Here is a 17,826-nt window from a genome sequence, read left to right as displayed (position 1 = left end):
TAAATTTTGAAGAATCATGCTCTCTTTAACAATTTGTATAGTAGATTTTTATATTTAACACTTTTAAATAGCTAAATACAAATAAAATTTAGTAACACAAATACTTAAATTTTACTAATATGCTCGAATAGTAAAATTGGGTTTGGCAAATACTGATGAAATTTAACTAATAATTATGTATTTAGATTATTTTTATCAGGGTGCTTGGCTGGATCAGGTAGTAGTGTGTGTGGTAGAGCACACAACGCTTGATCTTGGGGTTGTGAGTTCAAGCCCCACATTGGGTGTAGAGCTTATATTAAAATTTATTTTTTAAAAATCCACTCTTCTAGATTATTTTCATCAAGATATGTTTAATGTATTAAGATTACCGAGTCTTCCCCAGTTTTAATGATGGAAGATAATCATGTATAAGCTCTCGTTTTTATGTACAGAAATTAAGGCTGGTCAGGCCAATATCATGTGGTAATTGGAGGTTAAAACTAGAAACCACTGCAGTAAGTCACTCTCATAATTACTGTCTTATTCTTCTTTCACAGTAATCTAATTTGAAGAGAACAATGGGCATTTTAAAATTACAGAATAATTTAATATACTAATTTATTAAGGTTCATATCAAGTACAAAGAAAAGTCAGAGTAACAAAACAAAAATATATGCAAATCTGACCCACCTCTAAGGTAAAGAATTTTTATAAAAGATAAAGAGAGATAAAGAATGAAACTTCTGTCATCTTTGAAATACTTGAATTTCTTAAAATCTTAAAATACCTGTATTATTTATCTGGTTTTTAAAATTAGGATAATTTTGTATAAATTGTAGAGGTTTATTTGCCTATTTTATACATCAGCATAATTTGAAATTTTGGGTTTGTTTTTTTCTTGTTTCCCCCCCAGTTTTACCGAGGTTTAATAGACTATAAAAAATTGTATATGTTCAAGATATATAATTTGATGATTTTATAGATATATATTTACATATGCATATACATTATGAAATATTCATCCAAACAAGTTGATCAACATATCCATCACCCCACACAATTACCACACACAAAATTTTCTTTTTCTTCTTCCCCCTTTTTTTTTTTTTTTGGTAGTAAAAACACTTAAGATCTACCCTCCTCACAAATGTCCAAATACACAAAACAGTGTTTTTACTTATAGTCGCACTGTTGTATATTAGATCTTCAGAACTTATTCTTCTTGCATAATTGAAACTCTGGATCCCTTGACCAACATCTCCCCATTTTCTCCTCCTACCGCCCAGGCTAACCACCATTCTATCCTCTGCTCCTATGAGCTTGGCAGAGTAATAAAGATTTATACTTAATCCTATCATGAGTAGAATATATTTTATCTTTCTCCCAGAGCTCCATCCTAATAGATTCTGATTTTTTCTCTTCTAAACAATTTTATATTTTTTTGTTTGTTTTGATACATTAATGATTTTATTAGATTTCAAACAAATGAGAACAATTGCATTGATAAAATCAAATTATAAATGTTAAAAATAATAACTGCAGCTATATTTAATGGCAATTTTAAATGTCATTTCTGTCATTACTACTACTACCTTTATATACGAAAGTAGTGTTTTAGACTAATGTGCTTCAGATTCCTACAGAGCATAATTTTAGAACTTCTAGTTGGGATCATGATCCTGAGACCATGAGCCAGCAAAAATGTTTTTCCTGGAGATTTAAAATTCAAGTATTTCTACTCATCTTGTTAATGAATCTCTCAAGTAATTTTTGAACAAAAGAGAAATGGGTATGGTTGAAACCAACATTTGTTTATTACAGTAATTTTTTTCTGTTTGATACCTAGACTATAAGGTACAGATGAAATCCCCAGAATAAATCTACTCATTTTACTTGATGTTTTCACCACACAATGGAAAAAGATGCAGCTTTATCATCTGCCCTATTAGGACTCTGATTACCTAAGTCAGGTTACCTTGAGTGCCCCACTTCTGTAAGATTCTGCATTCCTGAAGCTGGGCCTATTTGTCAATTTGTCCTTTGATGTCACGTTTATGACAGAATAAAACATTGCTAAGAAAGTCCTTCAAAGTTCAAATAAAAGTGGTTTCTAAAATTGCTAATTGATAGTCACCTGAAAAAAAAGTTTGTTTGTTTGTTTGTTTGTTTGTTTTAAAGTGGTTGGGGCATCTGGGTGGCTCAGTGGGTTAAGCCTCTGCCTTCACTCAGGTCATGATCTCAGGGTCCTGGGATGGAGCCCCGCATCAGGCTCTCTGCTCGGCAGGGAGCCTGCTTCCTCTCTCTCTCTCTCTGCCTGCCTCTCTGCCTACTTGTGATCTCTGTCTCTGTCAAATAAATTTAAAAACTCTAAAAAAAATTGCTTACATGTTCATCTTCATTTGAAATAAAAACTTGGATGAACCAAACTAGTAATACATTTCTCTTCAGTTTTTATATTTTAACTCCAAGATTTCATTTTCCTAAGAAATGCTTATAGTCATACTTTGGGACCCAGACTGTGATCACAGGATGGATTATGTAAGTGCTTGTCGGGGAAGGGGAAGAGAGGGCTGACTGAAGATTCAAGCACCACTGGTAATACAGTCAAGTGCAAAAATACGTCTCAAGGTCCCCACAACCAATGAAGGAAAGCATCTTGGGAACAGACCCCGCTTAAGTTAGAAGTTTCACATTTTTGTGGCCCTTGCGTTCTAAAACTTTATATATATTAAAACTAATTTCTACAAGTTATTTTTAAAAAAAGAGAGAGACGTATAACACTGTGATACACAGATAGTAGTAGCTAGCTTGATGTTTATCAATATGTTTTTAAAGAATGAGAACAGGTAGGCCTTGCCACAGACTGATTCTTTCTCATCCCCGTGCAGGGTTCTTCCCCCGCCGGCCCACCTCCCCCAATCCCATGCAGGTTTCTAATCAGAAGACAAGACACTGACTAAGGCTGGGTACTGGAGAATCCCTGACGCAGTATGACCTTCCTGGTGCTGCTGGTCTCAAATTCCACTAGAGGAGTGAACGTGAGGTACGAGGTACATTAAAAACGCAGCCCATTGTTTCCTGGAAGACATCTGTCCTCACAACAAAGCATGAAGACAAAGTGTAATTTATATATACAGATCTCCAAGGTTTGGGTTCAAAGACATCACCTCACCTCACGCAACTTCCAGTGAGGTTGTACCAAGTTCTGATATCACCGAAAACCAACTACTAAAAGATACTGAGAGTACGAGGACAAAAACTCCTTGGACCAAGTCCTTAGAGGGAAAACCTGTGATCCCAGATTGCCTGCCCTCACTAGAAGTTTCTTTGACATACCCTTTCAGGTAGCCCCTGGAAAATTCCACCCACTTGTTCCTGGTGGCGAAGGAAGCAGAAGCTAATGTGGTGGGAAGAAAACGACATCTTTGTTTTTGGACACAGAACGTTTCAGGTTTCGCAACATTTGCAGTATACTGATGTATACTGGTTAAAGACAAAGAGTTGGCTGTTAAGCTGGGGTGGGAATAAAGAACTACGGCAGAATGAAATACCACGTTGGATGGAAGGATGCTGCAGAGTGAAATAAAAGGGAAATTGAGAATCCCTGTTTGCATGCTTTTGGATTGCCTGCAACCAGCAGCTGGCAGGAGTACAAGAGAGAACTGGAAAAGTCACAGGCCGATTCAATATTTTAAAAAGGTTCAGTTTGGCAGAAACCAATTCTGTCTATAAAGCATATATCCAGACAGTGTATGGCATAAATCTTTGAAAAGGAAATTCAAAAAAACTATTCAATTCCAATGTTTGTATTTGTTAATCGCAGAACTATAAACTAAAGCGCTAGTGACGTATCATTGTACATCTAGGAGAGAAGCACCATAGATAAATGGATTCAAGAACCCTCTGCAGACCAGGAAAGGGTGAAAATGCTACACAGCCATCTAACCTGCTGGTTGTGTTGTCCATGAGGACACTCCTTTCGAGAACCTGAACAAGATATATTATTGACCACAAAGGTTTAAACTCCTTGACCTAGTAATTCTAACTGGAGGATATTTTTGTTTTTCTTTTAACTTAATAGAAAATAAAATGGAAATCTGAAGAGCTACATAATAAAAGAAGCCTCTCTTGCAAGCCTCTCAGCAATGGACAAGGAAGATAAACCACTAAAGTGATCGTTTCGTGAACCACCGCACAGCGACTGCTTGGATTAACCATGTAACCGATGAAAATGATAATGAGAAAGTTTATGTGTACATTTTGGAAATACAGACAGTTGTTTTGAGCATAAAGCAGGTTGTTGATCTCTATTTACTAATAAAACCAGGTTCCAATGTGCGCTGTTTGATGGACATGGCAAGAGAAGACACAAAATGAACATGAAAGAAGTCATGTCAGGGTAAGACATTATATAAAAATGTTCCATTTGCTAAGCTACCTTTAATATCAAGTTTACATTGTTCAAAAGGCAAAAACCTGTCTTTAAGAAGAGACAGTCCTATTCTCGCACGGTCCAATAGCAATGAAGATAAGGGATACAAGTGAATAGTTAAGAGAGTGTGGGCTGGGAAGTTCATCAGTAGAATTGTAATACACACAAAGGATTTCCCGAGGGAAAAGAATTTAATAAAAACAAAGCCAGGCTAAATGCTATGAGAAGATTTTAATAATTCATCCTGAATTCTATTCCTACTAATCTTGCATTCACTGCTGTATGCAGCTCTGCCATCCAATTCAGGTTGGCGTTAAAACATCTAGACATTAATGCTAATTAAATCTGCCTTTTCATTCTGAAAAACCACATTCTTCTCTTTAATATCAAACAGACGCAGAATCATTCAATACTCTAAAAACATTTTAGATTCTCTGTTTATTTTGCAAATAAAATCAGAAAAGGCAGGAAATTGTCTAACGTCGATATTGTTGACCATTTCTTGTATTGATTTTAAACGTAAATTATGAAAGTGGTATGTGTAATATTTATTCTGATTCACACTGTCAACTTCTCCCCTTTTTCAGAACCTGAAGGCAAGCCTCCATGTTCACTGCTATGTTCAGGTGTGGATCTACTTGGGTTTCTCTCTAGCTGACTGAATTATAATTATGGAAGAATTATTTTAAGAACAGTCTTTATGTGAGATTTCTAAATCCAATATAAGTTAGCACATTTTATTGTCATGAAAAATGTAAGCATAGCCTTTACTGAGAGATTAAAAGATAATATTAAACTCCCATTTTATTCTGCATAATAGAAAAATAAATTTGTACCATTTTCAACTAGTGTTAACTTTAAATTCAGCATTTGTCATGGAGTATTTGTGGCTATCTATACCTCAGTAAATGTCTGAAATGAACTAACTAAAGCTACATTTATTTTGAACAGTAGAAATGGAAAAAATCAAACTACTTTGAAATTTCAACATTCCTTGTGGTCTCAACACACCAACCAGTGATTATGGTAATTATAAAACAGCTGTAGGCCATCAATCTATTTCTCCCAGGTAACATTTGTCAGGTTCTAAAACTGCTCATGGGGTAGCAGAGAGAATAACTGGGACAACCTTGTCATGGTTCTAGGATTAAATGCAGATTTAATTGCATTAACTTTCAGCAAATTAATGTTGAGGTAAGAGGGTATGCTTGTAGTTTCGAAGTCTGAAGTGCCCCCTCCATGCTCATGGTGCATCCAGTCCTCAGACAGCTATGCTCTTGCACCAGGGTGAGATAAGAACAATAATATTCAAGGAAATGACACTTGGCTGAGGCCACAATGGCCTCGATGCCGTTCCTTGAGCTCCCACATTTGCACTGCTGCTCCCCAAGATAGAATGTTCTTTCTTTGAGATATTTGCATAAATATCACTCCTTCATTTCACACAAGTCTCTGATGAAATCCCTTGTTGGATGGTACTACCCCCCCTTCTACCCCTCTGACTTCTGTTCTTTTTTCTATTTATTCCATTTACCACATTACATATGTATTTATTTACATTATCATCTGTTACCCCCAACAGGATGCACTCTGTTTGAGAACAGAGACTTTAAGTTTTCAATCCTGTACCTCCAGCAACTAGACCAGGGCTGGCACGTAATTGGTGCTCAATGCATATTTATTGAGTGAATGAATAATGAATGCATAAATGAGTGAATGAATAAGTGGGAACAGAAGGAGTGAACACGAGTTGATCAGAAAGGAGAGATCACTTCTCAGCTAGTAAACAAATTATGAAATAATATTTTATTCATTTGGTTGCAGACGATATTTTCAATTAAGCTTATTACAGCTTGCAATAGAGCACAGAGTAGTACACAGCCATTAAAATAAAGGAGAAAATTCTGTATATTTTTTCAACCACAGAATATAATACTCCTTTCAGAGAAATAAGGTCTTGCCATACTTTGTAAGCAAGAACACGCTGCGTAAGACTGGGATCCAGGCATACCAAATTGAAATGGAATTTTACAGATGAGAACCTGCTGCCTCAGATCATTTTTCTCCCACTTTTTACCTCTTCACCCTGACTCATCAAAACCCAGTTCAAACATCACCTTCTTTAGGGAAAGGTTTCCCCATCACAGAGATCTGTTTTCCATCTGCACCTTGGTTTTTGGCTGTAACTTTCTGAGGTCATTTACATTTTCTTGCAGTGGAGGTCTATTTATTCTTATTCTGTTATCTTATTATATCTTCTTCTTATTTTTTTGTTATCTGTTGTTCATACTGTCATGCCATATTTATGCCTCTAACATGAGCATCATTGCTTTGTGATGTCACACAGCTAATAGTCCAACTGCCGTCCTTTACAGAGGTCCAGTACCAAGTAAATCTGACTAAACAATAACACCAATCTCAAAATCTAACTGGCCCAGTTCCAGGAAGAGACTATGGTGGGTGACAGGGCACTATTTGCCTACTCAGATTGCAATGAGGACCACATTCTGCTTTATGGTTTCACTTCTTTGTGAAAATGGTGAGGTGACAGAGGAGGAGCATGTGGTCATGGGGAAGGACCTGACACGGGCTCCTACACCCCCATTTTGTAGCTGATGCAGCCGTATGAGTTCCTAAGCCTACCTTGGCCACCCCAGACTGAGCACAGCTGCCTAAGAAAAACCACCTGCACTGGACCCATCTAAGATTTCCTCTTCCATTTCCAGGAATGCATATTGTGTGGGCTTCTGGACCTAATTTTGCTAAAAGTGGAAAGGCTGTGGTATCCTCAAGGCAGCACCCACCTCACAATCACTGAATACAGAAACCCAAACCAGCGAAGACGGAAGGTCCATGAAGTACAGTGAAAAAAGTTTTGTTTAGCTACTTTCCAGCCTGGCAAGTTCCTACAATGAAGATAATGGATGTACAAGTTTGTACCTAAAGTATAAATATCTTGTAATATAAATGCCAGGGTGATAAGATTCTGGGCAGATAAGTTACAGTGATATAAATGTGGGATTGCATTCATTTGTATGAATCACCAGCCACCAAACATAAAAGGGAAGCCAGAAAACACGGTGTCTCCATGATCTGATTTCCCAAATCTCATTCCAAATACACCCAAGTCCTCTGAATGTTTCCATTAACCATTTCCTGTAACTAAAATTTAAGCAAGAACCTCCAAACGAAATTGGGCCCGAGAGAGGCCGACATGGCAGGGCAGGTGACATACCTGTGCACGCCGCTGTTACACATGATGATGTGGCAGGCCCCCAGCCGGGAGCACAGCTCCGAGGACACAGACAGCAGCCCCACCCCCGACGCGCTGCAGGCTGTGTTTGCGCAGGCCGCGGTACGCTTGGATCTGATAAACGAGGCTACCAGCCGATAAAGTTCATCCAGAGCATTGAGAGGCCTCATTAGCTGCAGAAAAAAAGCGACGAACATAAAGCTCCACACATCCGTAGGAAGAAATGCTTGTCGATGGGCTACAGTCCACCATTGTTAAAAGGTTTAATGAAGAGTCTAAAATATCTTCCTCGTGGAGGTAACAGCTTTGGAGGCTACAGATATTTGTCTAAGAACTACAGATTATCTAAGAACAACAGTGGAAAAAAATAAATAAGGGAGCTCTGTGAACAGCAAAGCATCAACAAATGAAGTCATCTCTTTTTACCTTATCTACATAGGCAGCCTTGGATGTGGAGTTGGGTGGTGAGTTTGACTTGTCCAAGTAGAAGGCCCTGTAAGAATCCAAGGAATAGATGGTCATTTATTGCTAGAAACACTAAAATGCATAAAGATGTGCAAGTTTCACTGATTTCCTTTTGAAGACAGATGAATAAACAAGTTGCACGCTAGTATGGGTGGGAGTGCAAAAAAAGTCAATAGTCTTCTGTTAGTAGAAAATGCCTAATGAAGCACCTGCGTGGCTCAGTCAGTTGAGTGTCTGACTCAATTTTGGCTGAGGTCATGGTCTCAGGGTTGTGAGATGGAGCCCCTGCTTCCAGCTCTGAATTCAGCAGGGAGTCTGCTTGAGATTCTTTCTCTCCCTCTCCCTCTGCCCCTACCCACCCACCTGCCTCCCACATGCTCTCTCTCAAATAAATCTTAAAAAATTAAAAAAAGAAAAGAACTAAAGCTACCACCAGCTCCATTACACTCTGTGTGGTCTCAGAGACATTACTTAATTTGTGTATGCCTCAATTTCCTCTTTCGTAATTTGGGGATAACATTATCTTCTACTTCACAAGCCTGCTAAGAAGATTAAATGAGTTAATGCAAATAAAACCTTGAGAATAGTACATAGCACAGAGTAAGTGCTCACTAATATTTTCCATAATTAATATTATCACAAAAGTTGAAGAGATAATATTTTCTTGTGACTACTGGTGAACATTATCTAGTTTTCATTCATTGGGCCAGATTATAAAAGTAATACTCAAAAAACTAATTTTAAACCGAGTACTGAGTTGAATTCTTTCATTTACTAAGCTAGGCTCAGACTGGAAGTTAGAACCCTCTTCAAGCATACTCTTTCTCTTTGTCACCAGGATGTAATGCGGAACCAAGTATTTTAAATACCGGAAATTGAATCTTAGTGACCTGCAATAATTAAACGCAATTTCCAAAGAATTTTGCTGAGTTTTGCTTAGCTCTTGGCTCAATACTAAGCTGAAATTGTAAGGAAATGACCCCTGAAGACAGGATACACTTAAGTTAAATTTCATCTACTATTTATTTTTGATGAAGTGAAATTATTTTCAAGATGTGAACACTTAGTATCAATGTACCAAAATAAGTTCCACAGTATTAGAATGATTGTCAGACAAGATATCAGAATAAAACTGATTAGACTGATGTTTTGGAGCACCACTTAGAACCTCAAAATACCATCCAGTTACTATCAAATGCATGAGTAGTAGTGGGCAAAATCAGTGAGAGAGACCTTTATGTCCAGAGTCCCCTTCTATGCACACATGCGCAGTGCACACACATACATGGCTATTCCCATTAGCACTATACCTAGTGTTTTTGTCTTTTTAAGATAAAGTAGCATGGCTTAATCAATTTTTACACTTTAAATTAGGAAAACTTTAGGAGTCACTTCCAAAATGAAAATCAGGCTCAGTCTTACTGAGATTTAGCTTATCTCTCAAATGCAAACTCAAACAAGAACAAAAATTTAAAAGCAGTTCTGCATCCAAAGTTAGGTTATTATTCCTCATATTCATTTGAACTCCTAAAGATTTCCACATACCATCTTGGAACAAAGGTGGTGCCTCAAATCTGAAACTCACAGGGATACCTTGACCAGATGTTCCCATGCCTTTCCTCAAGTGTGCTTGGTAGAAAAATCAATAGGGTAGAAAGGAGCACATGAGTCCATGGAAAGTTATTCCCTCAGTCTAAATCCCACAGCTACCTGTTGCTCCTGAGCACATAAGGCTGCCAGGAGTATGAGGACTCCAGTCACCCCAGGCAGTGTTCTGCTCGCAAGGACTAGGTTATGGTGGCATAAACTATTCCCAGGTGGAACATCAGTCAAACACCAAGAAAACATCATTTCATTCAGCTGGCAGAGTCAGTATCTACTAAGAGCACTGGACCAAGAGCAAAATCAAAGGCATCTGAGACATTTTAAAATTTTTGACATCTTCTCCAGTATCAGAAAGAGATAGCAATACTCCAACAGGATTGCTGGTATGAGAAGAGGAAATGAGCCAGACTTGCGTGAGGTACAAAAATATGTAATGGGGCTGGGGTTAGGTTAGAATGAATGAGTGACTGAGAGAGGTCAGAGGGGCAGAGTCTGTAGGCAGGGACTTAACAGATCCTGACAAAGACTTTGGGTTTTTAAAACCTTATTGCTGTGCATAAATATTCATGTTCTCCTGAAAGTTCTGAGTGTCTTCTCATTTCAGTTACACACATACACATTTAGGCTAATACTATGAAGTAAGAAAATTCAGGTATGCACCACCATGTTTTAACAGATCCTGGCACTTGGCACTTTTGCTTCCCCCTTTAAAGAAATGAAACATTACAGATACAGGTGAGCCCCTTCTTGCTCACCCTTCTCCACTCCCACTTTTGCTCTGAACTCTCCCTTCCTAAGGTAAATACCACCCAGAAGCTGGCATTTACCACTTCCATGCTTTACAAGGTCACCCACACAGTTGGCCCATGTGGACTGCCAGACCAAAAAACGGCTATGACCATTCTTCCACATCCTTGTTCCCATTGATGTCATGAGAAATTCAACCTTTGGTCTTTTTATTTTCAATTTGTATTTATTTGTGGGCCATATTTCTTCTTCTTCTCTTGCATTTTGCATTTTTCTTTTGTGTAGTCTTAACTTCCTTTACATAGAAATTAGTTATGACTTTTTATAGCAAGAGTTAAATTTGGTGACATTTAGAAGTTGCTGTTCCTCTTTACTATTTTTTTTTAAGCCACACATTTTTTTTCTAGGCTTGCTTCCTCAAAATATTCAGTTTTTAAAAGTTGGATATTCTATTACTATGTTTGATCAGTGTGTCAGTGGTATATGGTAGCATTAAATTCTAGAATCCAAATTACAGGACATTTTCCCCCTCAATAATGCTCTTGGTGTCTGCTCTTAATCTAGTTGCCTTTGCTTTGGGGCTAGTCTGTATTTTTTCTTTGATGGGCAAAGATTTTCTTTTATCCTCAATGTTCTGAAGTTTTACCTCAAGTGTTCAGGCACTGATTTATTGTTGTTTATCCAGATAGGTTCTCAGAGTGTCCTTTCAATGCGAGGAGTCTTGTCTTCAATTCTAAAATAAACTCAGCTATTATTTCTTCCCATAATCTGAAGTTCTCTCTCTCATTCTCTCTCTTTCTTTCCTTGCACGTACACTTTATAGTCTTATTTTCCCGTGACTGCCTTTTAGGTGATTTCCTAAGTAATAACTTCCAAATGATTAAAAAAAAAATGTGTCACTGTCAAGTCTGGAGTTTATACTTTCTCTTTTTTAAATTTAATTTTATTTTCAGTGTCCCCAAATTCACTGTTTATGCAGCACACCCAGTGTTCCATGCAGTACATGCCCTCCATAATACCCACAACCAGGCTCATCAAATCCCCCACCCCCTTCCCTCCAAAATCCACAGTTTGTTTCTCAGAGCCCACAGTCTCTCATGGTTTGTCTCCCCCTCTGATTTCCCCCAACTCACTTCTCCTCTCCATCTCCCAATGTCCTCCATGTTATTCCTAATGTAGAGTTTATACTTTCTACTGGGAATTTTATTTCAATGGCTCTCTTTCACTTCCGAGATTTCTGCCTATTCTTATTTCATTTCCACCACCAATAGGTAAATCCCCCATGAGGATATGTAGGTATGGTTTTTATTTACTTGGGTTCATTCCTACATCTCTGGCACCCATAAGAGTGTGCGGACCACAGTATAACCTTAAAAATTATTTGTAAATAAATAAAGCATTAGATCATGACTGTTTTTATTTCAGGATTTTCTACCTTTTTACAGATGCCAATCCTTTGTTTATATTTTGAGTATCCAAAATATGCTCTCTCAGGCTGTTTCAATATTTTAATTTCTTCCAGTAAAATCTATTCTCAATGGTCGACTTTATTGGCTCTTTCTTAGTGTACAGCTTTCCCATGTGCTTTGGATTTTTTTTTCTTGTTTGCAGGTTCATTTGAAGTCAGGAGATTTTTTAAAATTTAATTTTATTTAGCTTTTTGATATACCTCCAACCCCATTCTCTCATTATCCTTCTCTTACAAATGATTTTGTGCTCATTTGGTGCCCAGAACCACCTAGACATAATCAGTTTCATATTGGTAATTCAAGTATTACATTGTGCTGGCATCTGGACTATTACAATTAACATTACTGAACCAATGAGTGATAGGATTCAAGCCCCAGTTTATTGGCGGTGCTGCCTTCTTCCTGCCATATGGGTCATTCTTGGCATCAAAAGATATAGCCCAAAGTAGTGGGCAGCAGGTTTCTCATTCTTGCTCAGAAGCAGACGAGTCCTCCTCTATGTCCTGGTTTCAACCTATAAGGCCAGCTCTGGATCTCCACTCAGTGTAGAAGGACTTCAATCTCTGGAAGTAGTCATTCCGGCCCTTCTGGCCACCTTGAGAGGCCTCAGCATAGCTCACTACTCATCACTTGCATTTTCTTTTGATTTGTGGGCCACTGAGATGATAAATCATGATGAGCTCAGCTGTGACTTTGACTTTTTCTGACTTTGCATTTTACCTAGCAGCGCTATATGCTTGGAAAGAAGGTGGTGCTTCAAAGCCAGAACTCGCAGAGGTACCTTGATGAGATGTCTTCAGGCCTTCCCTCAAGTGTGCTCGGCAGAAAAAGTAAAACAACTAAAAGAAGTGCACAAGTTCAGGGACAAATTATTTAGTCTCCCAGGGTCTCAAGTACCTTGTTTTTACAATGTATATTAAAATTGCCTGATATATATATATGGTATAATGTCGAATATTAATCAAAATGAGAAGTACTCAGTACTGTGGTAAGCAAATAGGATGCATTCAATAGTTAATAATAACTGCTATTCAAGTGCACACAGTGGGAGGCATCCTCTGGAGCATTTTTAAGGCATAGCAAGGAATAAAAATTAGACCCAAACTTTCTTCTTTCCCTTAAGGCCACCTGTGATATTTTCTGATACACATAAAAAATGAAAATTTAAGTAGGTACTTGGAAACTACATAATTCCATGATTAGGGCACAAACAGTGGTTCAGTTCTAAAAAGAAATGAATCTTTCTTTAGGTTAAAGAAGACTGTCGGGGTCCATGGGTGGCTCCGTTGGTTAAGCATCTACCTGCCTTCAGCTCAGGTCATGATCCCAGTAGTCCTGGGATTGAGCCTCGCATAGGGCTCCTTACTCAGTGGGGTGTTTGCTTCTCCCTCTGCCCCTCACCCTTCTCATGCTCTCTCTCTCGCTCTCAAATAAATAAATAAAATCTTTTAAAAAAAAAAAAACCTGACTTTGCAGAAATCTTAAAGTTTCCAATGGGACAAAATCCTTGAAGGAAAAAAAAAAGAGATTTTATGAAGAGAGCCTGTTGAAAAATAACCTTTATAAATTTAAAATGTATACATGCCCATATCAAGTGAAACCTTATTCGGAAACAATCTAGTCTTTTCCAAGTTGCTATATAGCAAAACTAAAATAGAAAAAGCATCTAATGATATAACTGCACCCTTCAAAACACTCTTAGAAGATAAATGCCTCCTACAAATACAGAATTACATGTATTTACTGATTCAGACTTGTACAAAGAGTTAATATTTGTTAATCCATGATTAAAGAAAGCAAGAAATCATTACAAAATAGATCTATGTGCTGATGAAGTCTAGAGGAGATAACCATGGAATGCAGCCACTTTGTTAGTCTTAAGAAGTTTGTCTAGCCAACATATATTTTAAGTCAACCAATTACTTGTTAGAATTAAAATTTAGACTTGAGGTTGCAACTAATTTTAGGTACTCGCTATCAGAAAAAAGTCTGTTCAGCCACCTACTTTACCATCCCTAAAGTTTACAGGTATTCACAGAACTTCAGTATTTTTCAGAATATGACAAACTGTTCGCAGAAAATAAATTTCGAATGCACTCCCCTTAATTATAAAAGTCTTACAATGCCCCCTAATCAAAATTTATGAGCAAGTTAATGGCAGAATTGGGAAAATGCCCAAACTGACCATAGTTTATTATGCTTCTGAGGTTAGTAAGAATGAAGTCATGGTCCTTTGTCTCATACAGCAAATCTTATTAAGACCATTTTGCAAGTGCTGCCACTACTTCATAGAGGCTGGACAGTCAGTTTCCTTTCAGGCTAGCATACATCAAACTTGGTTGTCACCTTTGGAAATTAACTCTGCCATATAAAATTGATACATTATGATAATATTTTTTCATTTAGTCCCTATAGAATAAAATACCAATGAAAGGGGTGATAATGTCATAAGTTATAATATGTAGTGATATAAATATACCCAAATCAAATAACTACAGTGAAACTAATCTTGGGCATTTATCTCATAGAATCTAATAGTGGAGACAGGTACACAGGTATCTATAATGCAAGGTAGAACTAACTGACAGGTAAGTTTAAAGGTGAAAAATGTTATTGGGATATACTCGCATGAGGAAGAAGCCAGCCCATATAAATAAGAATATGCCATAAGCGTTGGACTTTGACAGATGGAGGGGATTCTGAACAGGTCAAAATAGGAAAGCAGCATTTCAAATGGAGGCAATACCATGAACAGCAGAACAGATAGAGAAGTGGGTAGAGCCAATCTGGCTGAAGAGCAGGTTCATAGAAGGTAGAGAGAGAGAATGTTGTGCAAGTAGGCTGGTTCCATACTGTGAGGAAATTAAATACTGAGCTGAAAAATTATAATTTATCTGTTAAACAGTGGAGAGAAGCACAACACAGTATACACTTAGCTATCATTAAAAAGGTAAAAATAAATGGAAAGAAATACGTGACACATAAGATTTGAAAATGTAGGGAATTCAGAGCTGCAAGAAGTCCTAGAAGAGAAAGAATTATTTGGCATTCAAAATAAGATCATGGTAATGAAAACAGGGAACTGATGTTTGCCACAAGAGCAAAACAATGAATTTGGGGGAACACTGAGATTATTTATGTAGAGTTATGCAGGTTAATATACTAATTTAAAAATTAGGAAAATGTTTTCTCAACTGGGTAAAGAATTAAGATCATAGCTCTATAGAGTCTGGCAGGTACTTCAAAGGGTCAGGTTTTCCCACAAAGAGAGGCAATGCAACAGCTTAATGTAAAATATTTAAAACTACTATTTTTGTCATTAAGGATTTAAATCAGTGACAAAGAATGTCACATTCTTCTCATCTGGCACCTTTCCCCCCTGCTTTTTCTGGGAAAGTTGGAGGATATCCAATCCAAGAGAGATTGATTAAGGCATAAGAGCCACTGGTGCTTTATAAATAAGGAGGAACAACTACAGTATTCAGCTCAGCTCTCTGTTATTTTCCTGTTTTTTCTCCAGATCATTGCCTATGAGATCACTATTTATAATAATTTATGAAAATTTCTTACTTAGGCAGACTCATCTATACTCCTTATAACATCATGTCCTATCCCAAAAATCTAAACTGTATAAGTTAGCTTTTGGATTTTAGCAATTACTCTGCATTTCAAAAAAAGAACTATAACAGTATTTGTTCGGTTACAGGTATTAGTCATTGGTATGGTTAGACATATCATTATTACAATGGCATGACAGTTGACTATAGCTGTGACTGGGTGTCTAATGAGAATTATCATTAAGCTGCATTGGCCTACCATAGCACTTAACTCAGAAAAAAATCTACAGAACATATTATTGAAAGAGCTTATTTCTTGTAAAGAGGAAAATCACCAGAGAGGTTCAATCTGTGCCCATGGATGGGTAAAAAAAATACATGATGAATAAGTAGGTGGGAAAATGTTAATTTGTATCTCTATCCTACCCCTACTAGCCTTCCATGACCACAAGCTTTAGCCCTGGAATGTGTTTTACTAAAAGTAATAGGAAGAGAAGTCCCAGATAATGAATGCTTGGATAAATCTGTCTTCTGGCTTGTCAAAAATGGAGCACCCAAGGTTATAGTCCTTATATAACTTCCCATATCAATAAACAACTTCATTTCTACTTTAGTGTTGGGGAGAGGATTCCTGGAAGGCTAACAAAATAATCCTCATGACCACACAGGGCGACTTTCTCACATTTAAAAAAAAAAAAAAAAAGGACTTCATTGGTGCCCTGGGCAGAGAATTATGGTGTCAGAGGTAGTGGGGCTATGCTGCATTCCTTTTTACTGCTGTCGACACCCTCCTTCCCTCTTTTCCTCTGACACCTTCAATCACTGACTTCCAATTTTTAAAACTGGAAAAACTTCCAATTTTTTAAAAATTAAAATCCAATTGTCTATTTTCCAAACATTCTTCTACTGCATTCTGATTTTTGCCCTGTTTTTCATGAGTCTGAAAGGTGATGTTTTTTTCTTACACCTGCAACATACATATATCACCAGGGACTTATAATGCTGTGTGTGTACATATTTTCTAACGGTAACACCATACTCTGCTACTACAGGACACAATCTCTGTGGAAATGGACAGAAAAAGTCAATCTCCAAAAAGGAAAACCTTTCCAAAAATAAAGTTTAACTATATTAAAAACAAAACATCTCATTACACCAGGAAAAACAGTAGAGTCAAGTAACATTTCTATTTTTAAACTAAGTCTACTTAATTTGACAACAGTTACATCTCAAGAAAGTTTGGCACCTCAATATTAAAGGATAATTTTTAGAATTAAAATCATAAGTCTTTTTTGGTTTAAAGTCATAAAAGTCTCAACTGACATGAAGTTGACAGATCCGCTTCTCCTCCTCCACATCTTTCTCTGTATTCCTTATTTGACTTTACCTGGTCTTCAAAATTACCTTTCTAAAGCACAGAGATGAATATTTTATTAACTTGCATAAAGTCATTCAGATTTACCCAGTACCCAAAACCTACAATTTAGGCCTTCAAGACCTCCCCTAGCAATCTACCAACAGACTTCCCTTCCTATCTCTCATCTCTCTCTTTGCCCTGTCATGTTCATACTTGATTCCCCCAACACACCATCCACCCACAGGAAAACTGCCACACCTTTTCTCATATTATACTATCTGCCTAGAATCTCTTCTCACCTCTGCTGCTTGGCAAGATTCTGTTGATCTTCAAAACCCTGCTCAAATATGACATCTTCTTGAAAATTTCCCAAGTGAAAAAAATTTATCTCACTACACGGCACTGGGTTACACTCATTCTATCATCTTTGCTAAATTACATACTCTCAGAGAGCAGAGAACCATTTTTTAAAAATTTGTCACCCTGAGGTGACTGGGTGGCTCAGTCTGTTAAGCATCTTAGACCCCAGTCATAATCTTGGGGTCCAGGATCAAGTCCCGTGTCCAGGGAATCTGTTTGTCCCTCTCCCTCTGCCCTTACCCCTGCTCCTGTTCTCACTCTCCAAAATAAATAAATAAATAAATAAAATCTTAAAAAAAAAAACCTTGTAATCCTATAACCAAAGATAGTGCCTGCCATACACACAAAATTTGTCACTCCATAACCAAAGACAGTGCATCTATACTTGGTACAGTATTGAACTAAATTGAATTCTATTTCATTTGGAGTCTGACATGGGGCTCGTTCACATGATTCATGAGATCATGACCTGAGCCCAAATCACAAACTGGACACTTAACCAATGGAGCCACCCAGGTGCTCCAAGAAATATATTAAATGTCTTAGTTTATAGATAAAATGATATTATGCACATTTTAAGAAGGATTATTTGCAGAAAA

At 37.3% G+C, this 17,826-nt stretch overlaps 1 protein-coding gene across 6 annotated transcripts in view; it reads right to left on the bottom strand.

The window, feature by feature from the left end:
• PREX2 (phosphatidylinositol-3,4,5-trisphosphate dependent Rac exchange factor 2) overlaps positions 1-17,826 on the bottom strand; it is a 337,813-nt gene that overhangs the window by 82,056 nt on the left and 237,931 nt on the right. For all 6 annotated transcript variants that reach the window (XM_032316155.1, XM_032316156.1, XM_032316153.1 and 3 more), the window contains 2 exons: positions 8,094-8,160; positions 7,650-7,840 (listed from right to left, as the gene is read on the bottom strand). In XM_032316155.1, the coding sequence (XP_032172046.1) occupies positions 7,650-7,840; positions 8,094-8,160 (258 nt within the window). The remainder of the gene's footprint in view (positions 1-7,649; positions 7,841-8,093; positions 8,161-17,826) is intronic.

The sequence above is a fragment of the Mustela erminea genome, chromosome 16 (assembly GCF_009829155.1).
Source record: "Mustela erminea isolate mMusErm1 chromosome 16, mMusErm1.Pri, whole genome shotgun sequence".
Taxonomy (NCBI): Eukaryota; Metazoa; Chordata; class Mammalia; order Carnivora; family Mustelidae; genus Mustela; species Mustela erminea.
This window is presented reverse-complemented; position numbering and strand designations above follow the sequence as displayed.